General features: G+C 35.6%; 1 protein-coding gene across 1 annotated transcript in view; it reads left to right on the forward strand.

The window, feature by feature from the left end:
- The window catches only part of YME1L1 (YME1 like 1 ATPase), a 48,906-nt gene extending 34,218 nt beyond the window's left edge, over window positions 1-14,688 (forward strand). The window contains exons 9-19 of the mRNA XM_036116106.2: window positions 538-628; window positions 4,278-4,430; window positions 4,998-5,130; window positions 6,252-6,314; window positions 7,316-7,428; window positions 8,126-8,281; window positions 8,830-8,981; window positions 9,866-9,992; window positions 10,086-10,159; window positions 11,002-11,088; window positions 13,543-14,688. Coding sequence (XP_035971999.1) covers window positions 538-628; window positions 4,278-4,430; window positions 4,998-5,130; window positions 6,252-6,314; window positions 7,316-7,428; window positions 8,126-8,281; window positions 8,830-8,981; window positions 9,866-9,992; window positions 10,086-10,159; window positions 11,002-11,088; window positions 13,543-13,686 — 1,293 coding nt within the window. The 3' untranslated portion in view covers window positions 13,687-14,688. The remainder of the gene's footprint in view (window positions 1-537; window positions 629-4,277; window positions 4,431-4,997; window positions 5,131-6,251; window positions 6,315-7,315; window positions 7,429-8,125; window positions 8,282-8,829; window positions 8,982-9,865; window positions 9,993-10,085; window positions 10,160-11,001; window positions 11,089-13,542) is intronic.
- Window positions 14,689-15,197: the final 509 nt, after the last annotated feature.

The raw sequence follows: 15,197 nt of genomic DNA on the forward strand, positions 1-15,197 counted from the left end.
AACCAGGTCAAAAGTTCTGGATTTGAAACTTGGTAGGTGAGTCTTTCTGTTTATACCAAATGCCGCTGACACATTTAACTAGAGTTGTGAATATAAGTCCTTGTTAACTGGGGGGAAGCACTACTTGAAAATGTAAGAAGTTGGGGCGCCTGGGTGGCTCAGTCGTTAAGCGTCTGCCTTCGGCTCGGGTCATGATCCCAGAGTCCTGGGATCGAGCCCCGCATCTGGCTCCCTGCTCCGCGGGGAGCCTGCTTCTCCCTCTCCCACTCCCCCTGCTTGTGTTCCCTCTCTCGCTGTGTCTCTTTCTGTCAAATAAATAAATAAAATCTTAAAAAAAAAAAATGTAAAGTTAGTTTTTTGTTGAGATATGTAAGGAGACCGCATAACTGGCAAAAAGAGTCGGGTGAAATCCCTTTTGTGTGTGCATTTATAAGGGAGCCTTCAAGTTAATTTCCAGTTAAATTTACTATTTTCAAAGAGGAGGCCTTGATAATCTAATCATTACTTAAAATTGTTTGATAAATTACATCACTTTAGGTGGAAGAAGCTAAACAAGAATTACAGGAGGTTGTTGAATTCTTGAAAAATCCACAAAAATTTACCGTGCTTGGAGGTAAACTTCCAAAAGGTAAGATATCTTCCCTTTACCATGACTTGACATCAAAAAAATACTGTAATCCATTACTAATTTAATCTTTACTGGATTTAAAAGCTTAAAGTTTAGTTCTTAATTGCTGTTTTACAAATAAGTCTTCATTCTCAACATAACTTTGTATAACCTTTTTTGAGGGGAAGGGGATTTTGAGTTTTGTTACAATTTCAGTTGTGAGAATAGTGCAGAGAACTCTCTGTACTCTTAACAAAACTCAATAGTTTTTTAGCACTTTGTCTCATTTGCTCACTTTCTTTACATAAATGTATTTTTTTTTTTAAGATTTTATTTATTTGACAGAGAGAGACACAGTGAGAGAGGGAACACAAGCAGGGGAGTGGGAGAGGGAGAAGCAGGCTTCCTGCTGAGCAGGGAGCCCGATGTGGGGCTCGATCCTAGGACCCTGGGATCATGACCTGAGCTGAAGGCAGATGCCTAACGACTGAGCCACCCAGGCGCCGCTACATAAATGTATTTTTAAACTGTTTAAGAGTAAATTGTAGATATCATGCTCCTTTAACCCCAAATACCTCATTATGTATTTCCTACAAATAAGAAATTCTATTATGTAACTCCAACATAGTTGTTAAAATGAGGAAATTTAACATGGTTTCAGAACTATGATGAAATTCAGTTATATTCAAATTTCTGCATTTCTCTTAATAATATCTTTTGTAGTGGGGTCCTCCCATCCCCCCCCGCAACCCCAGGTTTAGACTCAATCCAGGTTTACACATTTAGATTTTTCTTTAATCTTTTTTTTTAAATCAATTTCTTTTAGAGAAAGAGGGAGAGAGGTAGAGCAGGTGGGGGGAGGAGCAGAGGGAGAGAGAGAGAATCCTTAAGCAGACTCCCTGCTGAGTGTAGAGCAGCCATGGGGCTCAATCCCAGGAGCCTGAGAGCATGACCTGAGCCAGAATCAAGGGTTGGCTGCCTAACCTGCTGAGCCACCCAGGCACCCTTAGATTTTTCTTTAACCTGAAAAAATTCCTCAGCCTGCCTGTCTGTCTATCTGTCTGTCTGTCTTATCTATCTATCTATCTGTCTATTTATTTATTTATGTGAGAGAGTGAGCACACATGCAAGCACAGGAGTTGGTCTGGGGGAGGGCAGGAGGAGAGAGAATCTAAAGCAGACACTGAGTGTGGAGCCCCACGTGGGGCTCAGTCTTAACGACCTTATCGTGATCTGAGCTGAAGTCAGACGTTTAACTGACTGAGCCACCCAGGCTCCCCTCCTCAGCCTTTTCTTATGGGAGTGTGTGTGGATCTTTCATGACCTTAAAAATTGTGCAGAATACATACTAATTTGTGGACTGTTCCTCAGTTTGTCTTTGTCTCATGTTTTCTCACAGTTAATATGATTTTTAATGACTATTGTGATTTATAATAAGAAATATATATTTAGTGTTAGTCCCATTCTTGTAGTTTCATGGTGATGACAGCAATAGATTTGTCTTCTGTTGTGTTGATGAGGCGACTTTTAGAACACACCTAAGGTTAGGAGCTGGTTGCCAGGAGAATCAACCATGTGATTAGAGGGCTGGAACTTTCAGTCTTACCCTCCTGACTAGGAGGGGAGAGTGGCTGGAGGCTGAGTCAGTCATGCCTATGGAATGAGGCCTCCATTAAAACCCAAAAGGATAGGATTCAGAGAGCTTCTAGGTTGGTGAACATGTGGAGATGTGGGAAGAGTGGCATATCTAGAGAGGGCATAGCAGCTCAGCAATCCTTTTCCCTTTCCTTGCCCTATGCATCTCTTCCATCTGACTGACTGTTCCTGAATTGTATCCTTCTATAATAAACCAGTAATCAAGTAAGTAGAATGTTTCTCTGAGTTCTTTGAGCTATTCTAGCAAATTAATCAAATCCAAGGAAGGGGTCACTGGAACCTCCTGTCTATGATCTGTCAGTCAGAAGCACAGGTAACAACCTGGTCTTGCAGATGACATGGTGAGGGTTGGGGATAGAGGCAGTCTTTTGGGACCAAGTGCTTAACTTACAGTATTTGATGCTATCTCCAGGTAGGTAGCATCAGAATTGAGTTGAATATTAAGATGCCCATCTGGTGTTGGAGAATTGTTTGTTGGTGTGAGGGAAAACCATATGCTGGAACTGGGTATAAGATTGTAATGACTTTGTGGTGTCCTTGCACTGTATGATTGTACTATACTTTAACCACTTATATTAAACTTTTATGGTTTCCAATGTTTTGCTCCTAAAATTAGCAGTGTGAGGGCTGGGCAAAATGTGTGAAGGGGAAAGGGAGAAACGTGCTTCCAGTTGTCGAATGGGTAAGTCAGAGGAATAAAAGGCATAGTAAATATAGTCAGTGATACTGTGATAGTATTGTATGGTGACAGATGGTAGCTACACTTGTGGGGAGCACAGCATAATGTATAAACTTGTCAAATCACTATGTTGTACATCTGAAATTAATGTAACTGTGTATCAACTATACTCAAACAGTTTTTAATTAAAATAATAAAATCAGCACTGTGATGATCATCTTAATATCTCAAGGCTTTGCCCACATGCTTAATTATCTCCTTAGAATAAATTCTATATTTACTCATTTATTTATTATTATTCTAGATTCCAATTCTAGAAATGGAATTGGTGAGTTAAAGGGGGGGACTCATATTTAAGGTTTGTTTCTATGCTGCCCACTATCTCTACTGACAGTGTTCAGCAGTATATAAAAATGTTTGCATGAATCTCTGCTAATTTGGGATTCATTTATTAAAGTCAATACTATAACATCATAAAGAACACGTTTAAAGTCATAAAGTAGTTACACTTTTTCTAATCACAAGGGATATTTTATAAAATTGCGGGAAAATTCTCAGGTACCAAAATAGATCCTACAGAAGTTGATATGATGATTTAAACCAGCTAAGAATAACAATAACATGGCAATACAAGAGGATAGTCTTAAGGGTATTTTTCAGCAACTTTCCTTTAAAAAGAGTTTTATGTTAAAATATAGCATTAATACAGTTTTTTTTTTTTTACATGAAAAATGAAAAGTTGTGGAAACCAGAGAATTCTGTTATTCCCACTTATGAAAAACATACTGCTGTTAGGAAAATTTTCAAACATATGGAATAGTTACAAAGCTGTAGACATTAATTACTTTATACATCTAAATACTTTGCTGTGTATCACCTAAGACAAAGGACATTATCCTAAAGAGAATAATTTATCCTACCAAATAAAACTAAATACTATTTCCTTAATATCTTATACTCCAGTATTTTTTCAAATTTTCATCAGATGTCCCTAGAATTTCTTAAATGTTTTTTATGGAAGAGCATCAAGTCAAGGGTTCATGTGTCACATTTGGTTGTTTAATCTCTTAATCTGTGTTTATGTGAGTTTTATCTTGTTTAGTGATAAATAAGTTTATTATATTCCATTCTCTCAAGATAGAAATGGTAGAGAAAAATTAGTTTTGAAGATCCTGAAGTGAATCATTACTAGAGACGTATGTTTTGTTTCAAAATATTGGTCATGTGCCTTCAACCTCAAAACTATATATACATTAATTAATAACTTTTATAGGTTCACATCAGGGTTTATTTTTATTTTTTAATTTGACCCATTCTATTTATTTTTTCTTTTAGGAATACTTTTAGTTGGACCACCAGGGACAGGGAAGACACTTCTTGCTCGAGCTGTGGCTGGAGAAGCTGATGTTCCTTTTTATTATGCTTCTGGATCAGAATTTGATGAAATGTTTGTGGGTGTGGGAGCCAGCCGTATCAGAAATCTCTTTAGTATGTTTTAATGTATCTTTCATATAATACGAAATTTTGTTAATTTAAGGGAAAGAGGGCTTCTTACCCTTTATTTGCTACTTGATTATGATTGATAGCTGACCTAGCCATTGTGGGGTTTTGGTTTTAGGTAATTTAATGTGTGAGCTAAAACAGAACTGTACTTTTTCCCCAAATAGAAGAGCTAGAAGTGTTAGATGAGGTTGGGGCCTGTTGAAAAGCTGGGTTTTTTGTTGTTGTTATCCTTTTTATCTTATTCATCAATTCAATAGCATGTAATTAAAGAATAATTAGCCTCCAATCTGATTGTATATGGTTTGTACAGTGGAAGAATGAATACTCAGTTGTTTTTATTATATATCATTTTCTATGGTACAGTTTTTTTTCCCGAGGCTACTGTTCTTATATCAGTTTTAAAAGAAAGAAAGATCTCCTTTTGTGTATTTTCTCCTTAATGAATGTCTTCTGTTGGCTTTTGACAGTCTTACAGGTTTTTAATACTTACATGATTTTGTTCAGAAAGTATTGATTTCATTAAACTTATTTGAATCTTTTCTCTTTTCCTAGGGGAAGCAAAAGCAAATGCTCCCTGTGTTATATTTATTGATGAATTAGATTCTGTTGGTGGGAAGCGAATTGAGTCTCCAATGCACCCATATTCAAGGCAGACTATAAATCAACTTCTTGCTGAAATGGATGGGTAATTGAATCTTCCTCTATCTTTGGGATATGGTAACATTCGAGAAATAGCGGGGTGTCTGGCTGGCTCAGTCAGTGGAGCATGCAGCTCTTGATCTCGTAGTTGTGTGTTTGAGCCCCACATGGGGTATAGAGATTTCTTAAAATAAAATCTTAAAAAAAAGAGAGAAAGAAATAGAAAAAAATGTAGGCAACAGAGTAGTCCCTGTGCAAGAAGTCAAGACAAGCTGCATTCTCTGTATTGTGTTCTCTGCATTACTAATGGGGTGATTGACATATCAACTCTTCTTAATTGGTGATCTCTATACCTTTTTTCATTAATTGTATGATGACAGGAAAGTGATGATTCCAGTTGAGAATACTAGTCTATTTGGAGATGTAAAGAGTGTATGCTGGTTCCTACACAATTTGTGACTAGGTATTAGTGTTGTGGTAGATTAAAAGTTTGCATCAGTTTTTATAATATAAGGAGCAAGATGTGGGGTTGCTTTGAAAGAAGGAAAAACTTTTTAAAACCATATAGGACATTTTGGAACCAAACAGGAAGTCTAGGAGCAAATAATTTGAATTGGTAAACTTGAGAATAATTTTTCACAAATGAGTCAGGTACCCAAGCTTTTTCTTTTTTTTTTTTTTTAAGATTTTATTTATTTATTTGACAGAGAGAGACACAGCCAGAGAAGGAACACAAGCAGGGGGAGTGGGAGAGGGAGAAGCAGGCTTCCTGCTGAGCAGGGAGCCCAATGCGGGGCTCGATCCCAGGACCCTGAGATCATGACCTGAGCCGAAGGCAGACGCTTAACGACTGAGCCACCCAGGCACCCCTACCCAAGCCTTTTCTGTCAGGTCATGTCTTCCTAAGTAGAACAAATACCGTGAAGGCATGTAATCATAGATGACTTTGTGACTTATTATTAGCATTTTTATTGAAGTGTACTGGCCTAATAACATTTGTTCCTTTCAAAAAATAATAGAGATGTCTTACCACTTTGGGTATAAAAAAGATCAGTCCCTCTTCTTTGCTGTTACTAAGTTTAATGATAAACAGTTTTGTGTAGAGCATTTCTATATGTGTACTCTTTTAATATTCAGTGAAATGTTACTTTTTTTCTTTTTTAATAGTTTTAAACCCAATGAAGGAGTTATCATAATAGGAGCCACAAACTTCCCAGAGGCATTAGATAAGTACGTATTAAAAGACTTTTTTGACAAGTACTGATGCATACTGAACCATGGATGAACTTTAAAAGAGAAAGAAGCTGATCACAAAACATCACATATGATTCTTTTTATATGAAATGTCCAGAATAAGCAAATCGGTGGCAACAGAAAGTAGATTAGTGGTTGCCAGAGGGTGGGAAGAATGGAGAGTAGTGACTGTTGGTGGCTGTGGGGTTTCTTTTGGGGTGGGGGAATAAAAATATTCTTGAGTTAGATTGTTGATAATTGCACAACTTTGAATATATTAAAAACCACTGGATTATCTACTTGAAATTCTGTGATACGTGATATAAATTTCAGTAAAGTCGTTAATCTTCTGACAACTTTATATCACAGAATTTGGGGGTGGTGGAGAGCATTTTTAAAATAAAATTTATTATAGTTTAAAATTTTTGATTTTATCATAGAAGTTACTCATATTTTAATTTGATCTAATAGTTTTATCTTTGCCTAAGTCTATAGTTTAACATTCTGTACTTAGAGCAGTTGTGATAGGAAGCTATCATAGTGTAGCTCTCATAATAGACTGCTCTAGAATTATTTTTCCTTGAGTGACTGGCTTGCATGTTTTTGTTTATGAGGGTTGTGTATTACCTCTCTCTGTCAACCTTTGTTCTGCCTTCTGGTTATTGAAACTGTTACTTGAGTCATGTTTTACAAGGAGTTATCTGAATATTTATGTTCAAAACTCCAATCTAGGGTGAAATAGGTGATGGGGATTAGGGAGTGCACCTGTTGTGATGAGCACTGGGTGATGTGTGGAATTGTTGAATCACTATATTGTATACCTGAAACTAATATAGCACTGTATATTAACTGTCCTGGAATTAAAATAAAAACTAAAACTCCAGTCTAACCTCTGGTTGCCATTATCCTTCCATCTTGACTTTAGAGTGTCAGTCCTATTTAATTTGACCTTCAGCGTACTCAGATTATTAATTTATATTTTCTTCTTCTCCCTTTAGTGCCTTAATACGTCCTGGTCGTTTTGACATGCAGGTTACAGTTCCAAGACCAGATGTAAAAGGTCGAACAGAAATTTTGAAATGGTATCTCAATAAAATAAAGTTTGATCAGTGTAAGTCTGATTCCAGTAATAAACTTTATTATTATCTCTATAAAATGGTAATATTTCATTCTGCCCTGTTTGTGGTTACTTGACAAATGTCTCAAAAGACCAGTTTTTTATATGTCCTTTTTTTCTCTCCATTTATATGTCCTTTTTTTTTTTTTTTAAAGATTTTATTTATTTATTTGACAGAGAGAGACACAGCGAGAGAGGGAACACAAGCAGGGGGAGTGGGAAAGGGAGAAGCAGGCTTCCCACAGAGCAGGGAGCCCGATGTGGGGCTCGATCCCAGGACCCTGGGACCATGACCTGAGCCAAAGGCAGACACTTAACGACTGAGCCACCCAGGTGCCCCAATAAACTGTTGTCTGAGTATACATTTTCAGTTTGTGCTTAGGCTAGTAACAATTTAGGTTATAATTTGAAGGTTTATAAATCAAGTCTGGCAACTCTGAATTTCTTTGGTTTTTTTTTTTCCACAAAGTTCTTTAAGAACTTCTGTGATTTGTCCCACTGGTAGTTTTAATGATATATTTAATGGCAATTTTGGCTTTTTCCTTTAGAAAAAGTAAGTTTATTTTGTAGTTAACAGTGAAATAAATATTTTAAGTTCTAGTTCAGGATAGCTGTTTTCTTTTTTCTTTTGGAATGCGAGTTGTTTGTGAAGAGTTGTTCTGGAATTTTAATATTGTGTTTGTCTATGTAGCTGTTGATCCAGAAATTATAGCTCGAGGTACTGTTGGCTTTTCTGGAGCAGAGTTGGAGAATCTTGTGAACCAGGCTGCATTAAAGGCAGCTGTTGATGGAAAAGAAATGGTTACCATGAAGGAACTAGAGTTTTCCAAAGATAAAATTCTAATGGGTAGGTTTTCTCTCCCCTTTTTCTTTTTCCCTGTCTTAACACTGTTCATTATGTTAGAGAATAAATTCTTTTTGAGAAAAAGGTTATAAAAAAGAAAGGTACAGGAGCAAGAAAATACATATTCAAAAATAGCCACACAATTGGGCCTCTTACAGAACAAATATAGTTTATATGATTATACTTTTTGGGGGTAGGGGGTGCCCATGTGTTTCCTCTTGTCTGATATTGCTGATAAAAGAATAATTTTACTGATTTTCAGTATTTGATTTTAAATCTTGAATTGGCTTCAGAACAGGTTAGTTATGACATTTCTTCTTTAAATTTATTTTCTGGAAATAGAATTAAACTTTTTCCTTGTTGATAGTAAGGAGTAAGATGACAGCTCTTACAATTTTGGTTGTCATTTGTCAAGTTACTGTGGTTTAAAATATTTGTTAATGATATTAAGTCATGTCACTCTAAGAATTACTTAAAGGCAAGTGGGTTTCATTCATCTAAATATACTTTCCTAACAGAATAATTTTATTCAGTTAAATTTTTATCCTTAGGGCCTGAACGTAGAAGTGTGGAAATTGATAACAAAAACAAAACCATCACAGCATATCATGAATCTGGTCATGCTATTATTGCATATTACACTAAAGATGCAATGCCTATCAACAAAGCTACAATCATGCCACGAGGGCCAACACTTGGACATGTAAGTATCTTGTAGTTTTTTTTCTTTTCTTTCAAGTAACACTCTCCAAAAACTTATGTAGGAAATTATTGATGAAAATAATTAAAAAGAAAATTCAACTAATTCCTAAGTTTGCTGAGAACTTTCTTCTTTAACATTCTGAACCATTATGAAATCAGAGATACTGGTGAAACATCTGCTAATAAAGAATACTAATATTTCAAATATTATATATTTACATTATGAAATTTAAATCTGGAATGACAACAAAGTATCATTCTTAAATATGTAATTGCTCTTTTCCCTCCACAAAGAAACTATGTCAGTGATTCCATAGTTTTTCTAAGATTTTTCTTATTGAGTACAAGTTTCATTTTCTTTTTTTTTTTTTTTTTTTTTTTTAAAGATTTTATTTATTTATTTGACAGAGAGAGACACAGCGAGAGAGGGAACACAAGCAAGGGGGAGTGGGAGAGGGAGAAGCAGGCTTCCCGCGGAGCGGAGAGCCCGATATGGGACTTGATCCCAGGACCCTGGGACCATGACCTGAGCCGAAGGCAGTTGCTTAACAACTGAGCCACCCAGGCGCCCCAAGTACAAGTTTCATTTTCATACCTTTCTAATGATAGACACTTTAAGCATTTTTGTGCACCTGGGTATAAGTCCATCCTCTTGCAGCATCATATACGTATTACATATAAAATGAACTTTTGCTTTATAAAGAATTTTTCTTATTTTGTATATTGCCAGTTTTGTCATTAGTCGCCTGAGACCATCTCTAAATTTTTTTGAGCTGTCAGCATCATGATATTAAGTACTATAGCAAGAGCCAAATGATAATTCTGATCATTAATATAGGTATTTCAAACTGTGTCTGAAGTTTTTCTTTGTTTTCAATTGTCTAGGTGTCCCTTTTGCCTGAGAATGACAGATGGAATGAAACTAGAGCTCAGTTGCTTGCACAGATGGACGTTAGTATGGGAGGAAGAGTAGCTGAGGAGCTTATATTTGGAACTGACCATATCACAACAGGTTGGCTGTAAAGAATGGCTTTAGTTCAAATTGTGCTTGCTGATTTAAAAATACCTTAAAAAATTGAGTTCTATGTATATTTTTAAATTTTAGGTGCTTCCAGTGATTTTGATAATGCAACTAAAATAGCAAAGCGGATGGTTACCAAATTTGGAATGAGTGAAAAGGTAATAGCTAATTTTAACCCTTCCTCATGTATCAAATGATGATTTGCCAAGTGTCTGTTTATGAGAGAGGGTTCTTTTTTTTTTTTTTTAAGATTTTATTTATTTGAGAGAGAGCGAGCAAGAGAGAGAGAAAGCATGAGACGGGGGAGGGTCAGAGGGAGCAGGGAACCCGATGCAGGATTTCAGTCCCGGGACTCTGGGACCATGACCTGAGCTGAAGGCAGTCGCTTAAACAACTGAGCTACCCAGGCGCCCTATGAGAGAGGGTTCTCATTATAAATTGGTAACATTTACTCCCCCCCCCCATCTCATTTCAAGTAGATTTGTCACAGCTTATTCTAAACTAAACTGTTTTTGTTTTTTGAGTAATAACATATAGTATTCACTTTCCATCCTAGCTGCTTGGACAATAACAGTATCTCATGAGTTAAGCAAATGATAAAGATATTCTATTTTCTGTTCTTATGACATAAAACACCTATTTGCTGAGCTTGCTTACTTTACCCTTTCCACATATTTCACTCTCCTACATTATCACTGTGGCTTCATGAATCATTTCTAATACACTACATTGTGGATTTCTGGATTTGGAATAGCTGCAAAGGTTTTCGAAGAAGGTACTCAGAGCCATACTTATTATTTTAAATTTTTTCTCTTATATTTTTAATTTTAGTCTTACACTTTCAGAAGAATGATGAAATTTCTTTGCCCTCAAGGGTGTTTTTATATTGCATTTCTTCCTTGTCCCCATGATGTTTCCTTAAGTATAGGATAGTACTTCCTCTGTTACATATTTTAGTGGTTTAGGGTTTTTCTGTTCAATTTCTTTTCATTTTTTTTAGCTTGGAGTTATGACCTACAGTGATACTGGGAAACTGAGTCCAGAAACTCAATCTGCTATTGAACAAGAAATTAGAATCCTTCTAAGGGTAATGATCATATTTTTATATGCTTATTTATTTGTCTGGTCATAATGTGCCTCAATAGTTAGGTACTACCAGAAGATAATGGTTATCCCCTGTTTAGAAATGTCACTATGTATAATAAAGAGAATAAGTGCACCATTGAAACCATGATTTCAATATGTTGTTTGGGAGCCTCTGGTCATAGACTGAATATTTTATTCTGGCTATAGGCTAGGAACAGTTAATATCAGTAATTATAAATATTCTACTTAAGCTGTAAAACCATAGAGTTGTTAGAATAGGGGATATTGATTATTTGAGTCTTTATTGGTTTTTCACTCTGACATATATTTTATTCAACAAATATTATTTGCTTTGTGCCTAGCTGCGTGCGTGTGCTGAGAATGAAGCACAAAGTTCTTTGAAAACAAAAGTCTTTTTGATCGCAGTGTGCAGTACGGAATATGTGAGCATAGACTCAGTGAGATCAGTTAGTAGTTACTGTGGAGTCTCCTCGTGGTACAGTAGATGCTTGGATTAGGGCAGTGAGTGTAGAAATTGAGAAAATGCGTTCAAGAGATACTGATCTAGTGGAATCAAAATGCCTTTTTGATGTTTGGGTGAGAGAGCAGCTAAATTAAATACAAAGCTGTTTCTGCCTCATGCAGCTGTATAGTTGTGTGTGCCGTTTACTGAGAAAACACTGATGATGGCCTAAGGTGGGGAAGTATGTAGATTATGAGCTGAGTTTTATACATATTGAATTTGAGGTGTCTTTTTTTTTTTAATTTTACTTGTTTATTTGAGAGAGAGAACGAGAGAGCGAGCATGAGTGGGGTGGGTGAGGGGCAGAGGGAGAAGCAGACTGCCTGCTGAGCAGGGATTCTGACGTGGGGTCTGATCTCTGGACTCTGGGATCATGACCTGAGCTGAAGGCAGACGCTTAACCAACTGAGCCACCCAGGTGCTCCTGAATTTGAGGTGTCTTAGTGAAGATTTCAAGTTGAGGGAGCTACGTGGACCTGGTGCTTAGTGCAGAGGTTCAATATGTGCATTCCATTTGGATGTGCATGAAGGCAGGTCTTGGAATGGAAAAGACAGAGCTAAATTCCAGAAAGTCTAGTGAATGAGAACTGTAATTAGGGTAGTAGATTGCAAAATCAAGGATGTTGAATAGGGCTACAGTCAGATGGTGTAAACTTCAAAGGAATCGTGCTTTATGGAAGAGGGTAGCATAGTAATGGTCTGTCAGTGGTGAGGGGAACAAAGAGTTCACCTCTTTACCCTGAAATGTCTGGGATAAGAATCAATAGCTGCCACTTGAGGGCTTAGGAGTCTCCCCTGGGAGGGCGAGGTTTTGATTAACTTAAGGAGGTAGAAAATGGTTTAAAGTCATTAAGTATATGAAAAATTTATATAATGGAAAGGTTTAGAAGGTGTTTCAGAAGAGGAATTCTCTCTGCCTTCCCTGAATCTTCATTCTCTTTCCTTTGCTATTTATGTTGAGTAAATTATCTATACTCTAGTATTCTTAGGGCATTGGAAATACTCTTTCTTTGCTCTAGTACTTTTCTGAAATGTTAAGATTGGGAAGGCAGTAGGTACTCTTTCCACTAGATGGCACGCTTACATTGTTATTAAGGGAAATGATGACTAGCTAGTATACATTTTAGGTTCAAATGTTTATGAAACTTAAAAATATGAAAACCTTATCGTAGTCTTTCATGTTACAATGTAAGGATTTCATTCCAATGAAGTTTTTAAAGTTAATACTAATTCATCCTTGGATATTAGTTTCAATATTCCATGACATATTTATAATACTTTATATGTTTTCTTTAATTTGATGATTTCACTTGACCGTAACGGTTTTGTTCAGAATGTCTAATGATGTTTATTTTTAATAATTGTGTTATGTTTATATGACTTATGCTTCTTGATGTTGGTAAACTCATTTTACAGTGGTATAGTTGTCACAGGCTGACAGAGTTGTTATCAAATAACAATAGAAAAGTAGATCTTTTCTGCTGAAATCTCACAAGGCAAAAGGAGCAAACCTCCCTTCCCTTTTTAACATGTATATTGCATAGAGAAATAGATTTCTTTGTTCACAGACCTTATTTAAAATACAGATAAGTATAATACATACTTTTATATCTTTAAGTAGCTCCCTAAGTAATCCTCATTTATCAATGTGATAGATTTTGAGGTTAAAAATAGAACATTTGCAAATACGAAACTTCTCTTTGAGAACCAAGCTTGCCCTATCTATCTCTATCTGTCTGTCTGTCTGTCTGTCTGTCTATCTATCTATCAAGTAGACTCCACGCCCAGCATGGAGCCCAGTGCTTTTATCTTTTATAACTAGAAATGAATATATTTCATATTTTTTAAGGCATATACATTTTTTTTTCTTATTTATGGTTTTTGCTTCTCCTACGTTTTCTGCCTCTTAGATACCTGCTTTTTTCATTTCAGGACTCATACGAACGAGCGAAACATATCTTGAAGACTCATGCAAAAGAGCATAAGAATCTAGCAGAAGCTTTACTAACCTATGAGACTTTGGATGCCAAAGAGATTCAAATTGTTCTTGAGGGAAAGAAATTGGAAGTGAGATGATAACTCTTAAAATGGATGCATTGCTGGTTTTACTGCAAGAATATATAAGTAGCATTTCAGTAGTCTTTTGCAATGCTTTTCTCCCATTCTTGCCTTGGTGTCACTCAAGGGTGTGAAACACTTTGTCTCTCTTTTGTCATGTTTAATCTAATTTTGGTTATTCTCATAATGACACCTATTGCAAATTATCAACCCATAATAAATATGTTAAAGAAAATAAAGAACTATTAGGATTGGAAACAGCTTGTTTGAGAAATGTCAGTAAGTTATTCATTTGAAAATAAGTAGTGATTTTATGGTTGGTTCCTCTACTGGATGTGAATAAAAATTGTGCCTTTAGCTCTTTGGAAGTATTTTTACTTGGCAAAGTAAAATTGTTAAAGGATTGTCTTTGTTTTTAGATAGTACCTTTTATCTTTGTTAAAGATATGCTGCCATTTGGCTGTCGGTGAACCATATTTCTATATAGGTCAGTGGAAACTTCATTAAGATGCACTTAATTATGCTCCAGAGTGTCCATATATAAAATAGTTCTTTTTGTTTTTGCCTAAGAGTAGAGAATTGTAAATGTACAGATATAATCAGAATTTAAATGATTATAACCTTTTAGAAATGCAGCTTGCATTTTCATGGTCTTTTTTCTTTTAAACATCATTATCATTCTTACTAATGAAATTTATTTCAGAGCTGCAAGTGTTTTGTTAAATAAAAAGTGAGTCACTTCAAAATCTAAATAACTATAATTATGCTTGGTATTAAGAGAAAAATTAACCCAAAATCTCAGTCCCTTCAAAGTGAACTTTGAATTACCCTATGTTAGAAATGGAAAGTTGTGTTTGCTTTTCATTTGGATTTTGTGAATATGAACATGTTGTTACAGGATTTACAGATGACTTTATTTAACTCAATAGAAAAATTATTTTAGAGCTCATTGTATTGGTTTTACAACCAAATTATATTCTTGAAGTGATTTTATTAAAATTACCTACAGTTTTCTAATAACTTTTAAGCTGTATATGGTCTTCATTGAAGAATAGAGGGAGTTTGCTATACAATATCCTTGCCTCTTTTTTTTTTATAATTTTAAATTTTGATCTAATTTCAAACTTACAGAAATGTTACTGGAATAATACAAGGAACTCCCATATACCCTTGGTCCACATTCATCATCCCATTTTTTAATTGCCCACCTCCCTTTCCCTTTTCTCTTCTCCTTCCCTCTCCCTCTCTCCTTCCTTACTTCTCCCTGTATGTATACATGTCTTTGTGCAGATGCATGTTTTTATTTTTCTTGGGTAGACTTCTATGATTGAAATTGCTGGGTCATGTAGTAATTTTCTGTTTACCTTTTAAAGAACCTGATGAACTGCATCATTCTCTACATCTTCTATAGTATATTCTTATAGTCTGTCTTTTTGATAAAGTCATTCTAGTGTGAATGAAATAATATCTCATGGATTAACATACATTTATCTACACTAGTGATATCCTCTCCTGTTTTATTGGCCATT

Source organism: Halichoerus grypus, chromosome 6 (genome assembly GCF_964656455.1).
Source record: "Halichoerus grypus chromosome 6, mHalGry1.hap1.1, whole genome shotgun sequence".
Classification (NCBI taxonomy): Eukaryota; Metazoa; Chordata; class Mammalia; order Carnivora; family Phocidae; genus Halichoerus; species Halichoerus grypus.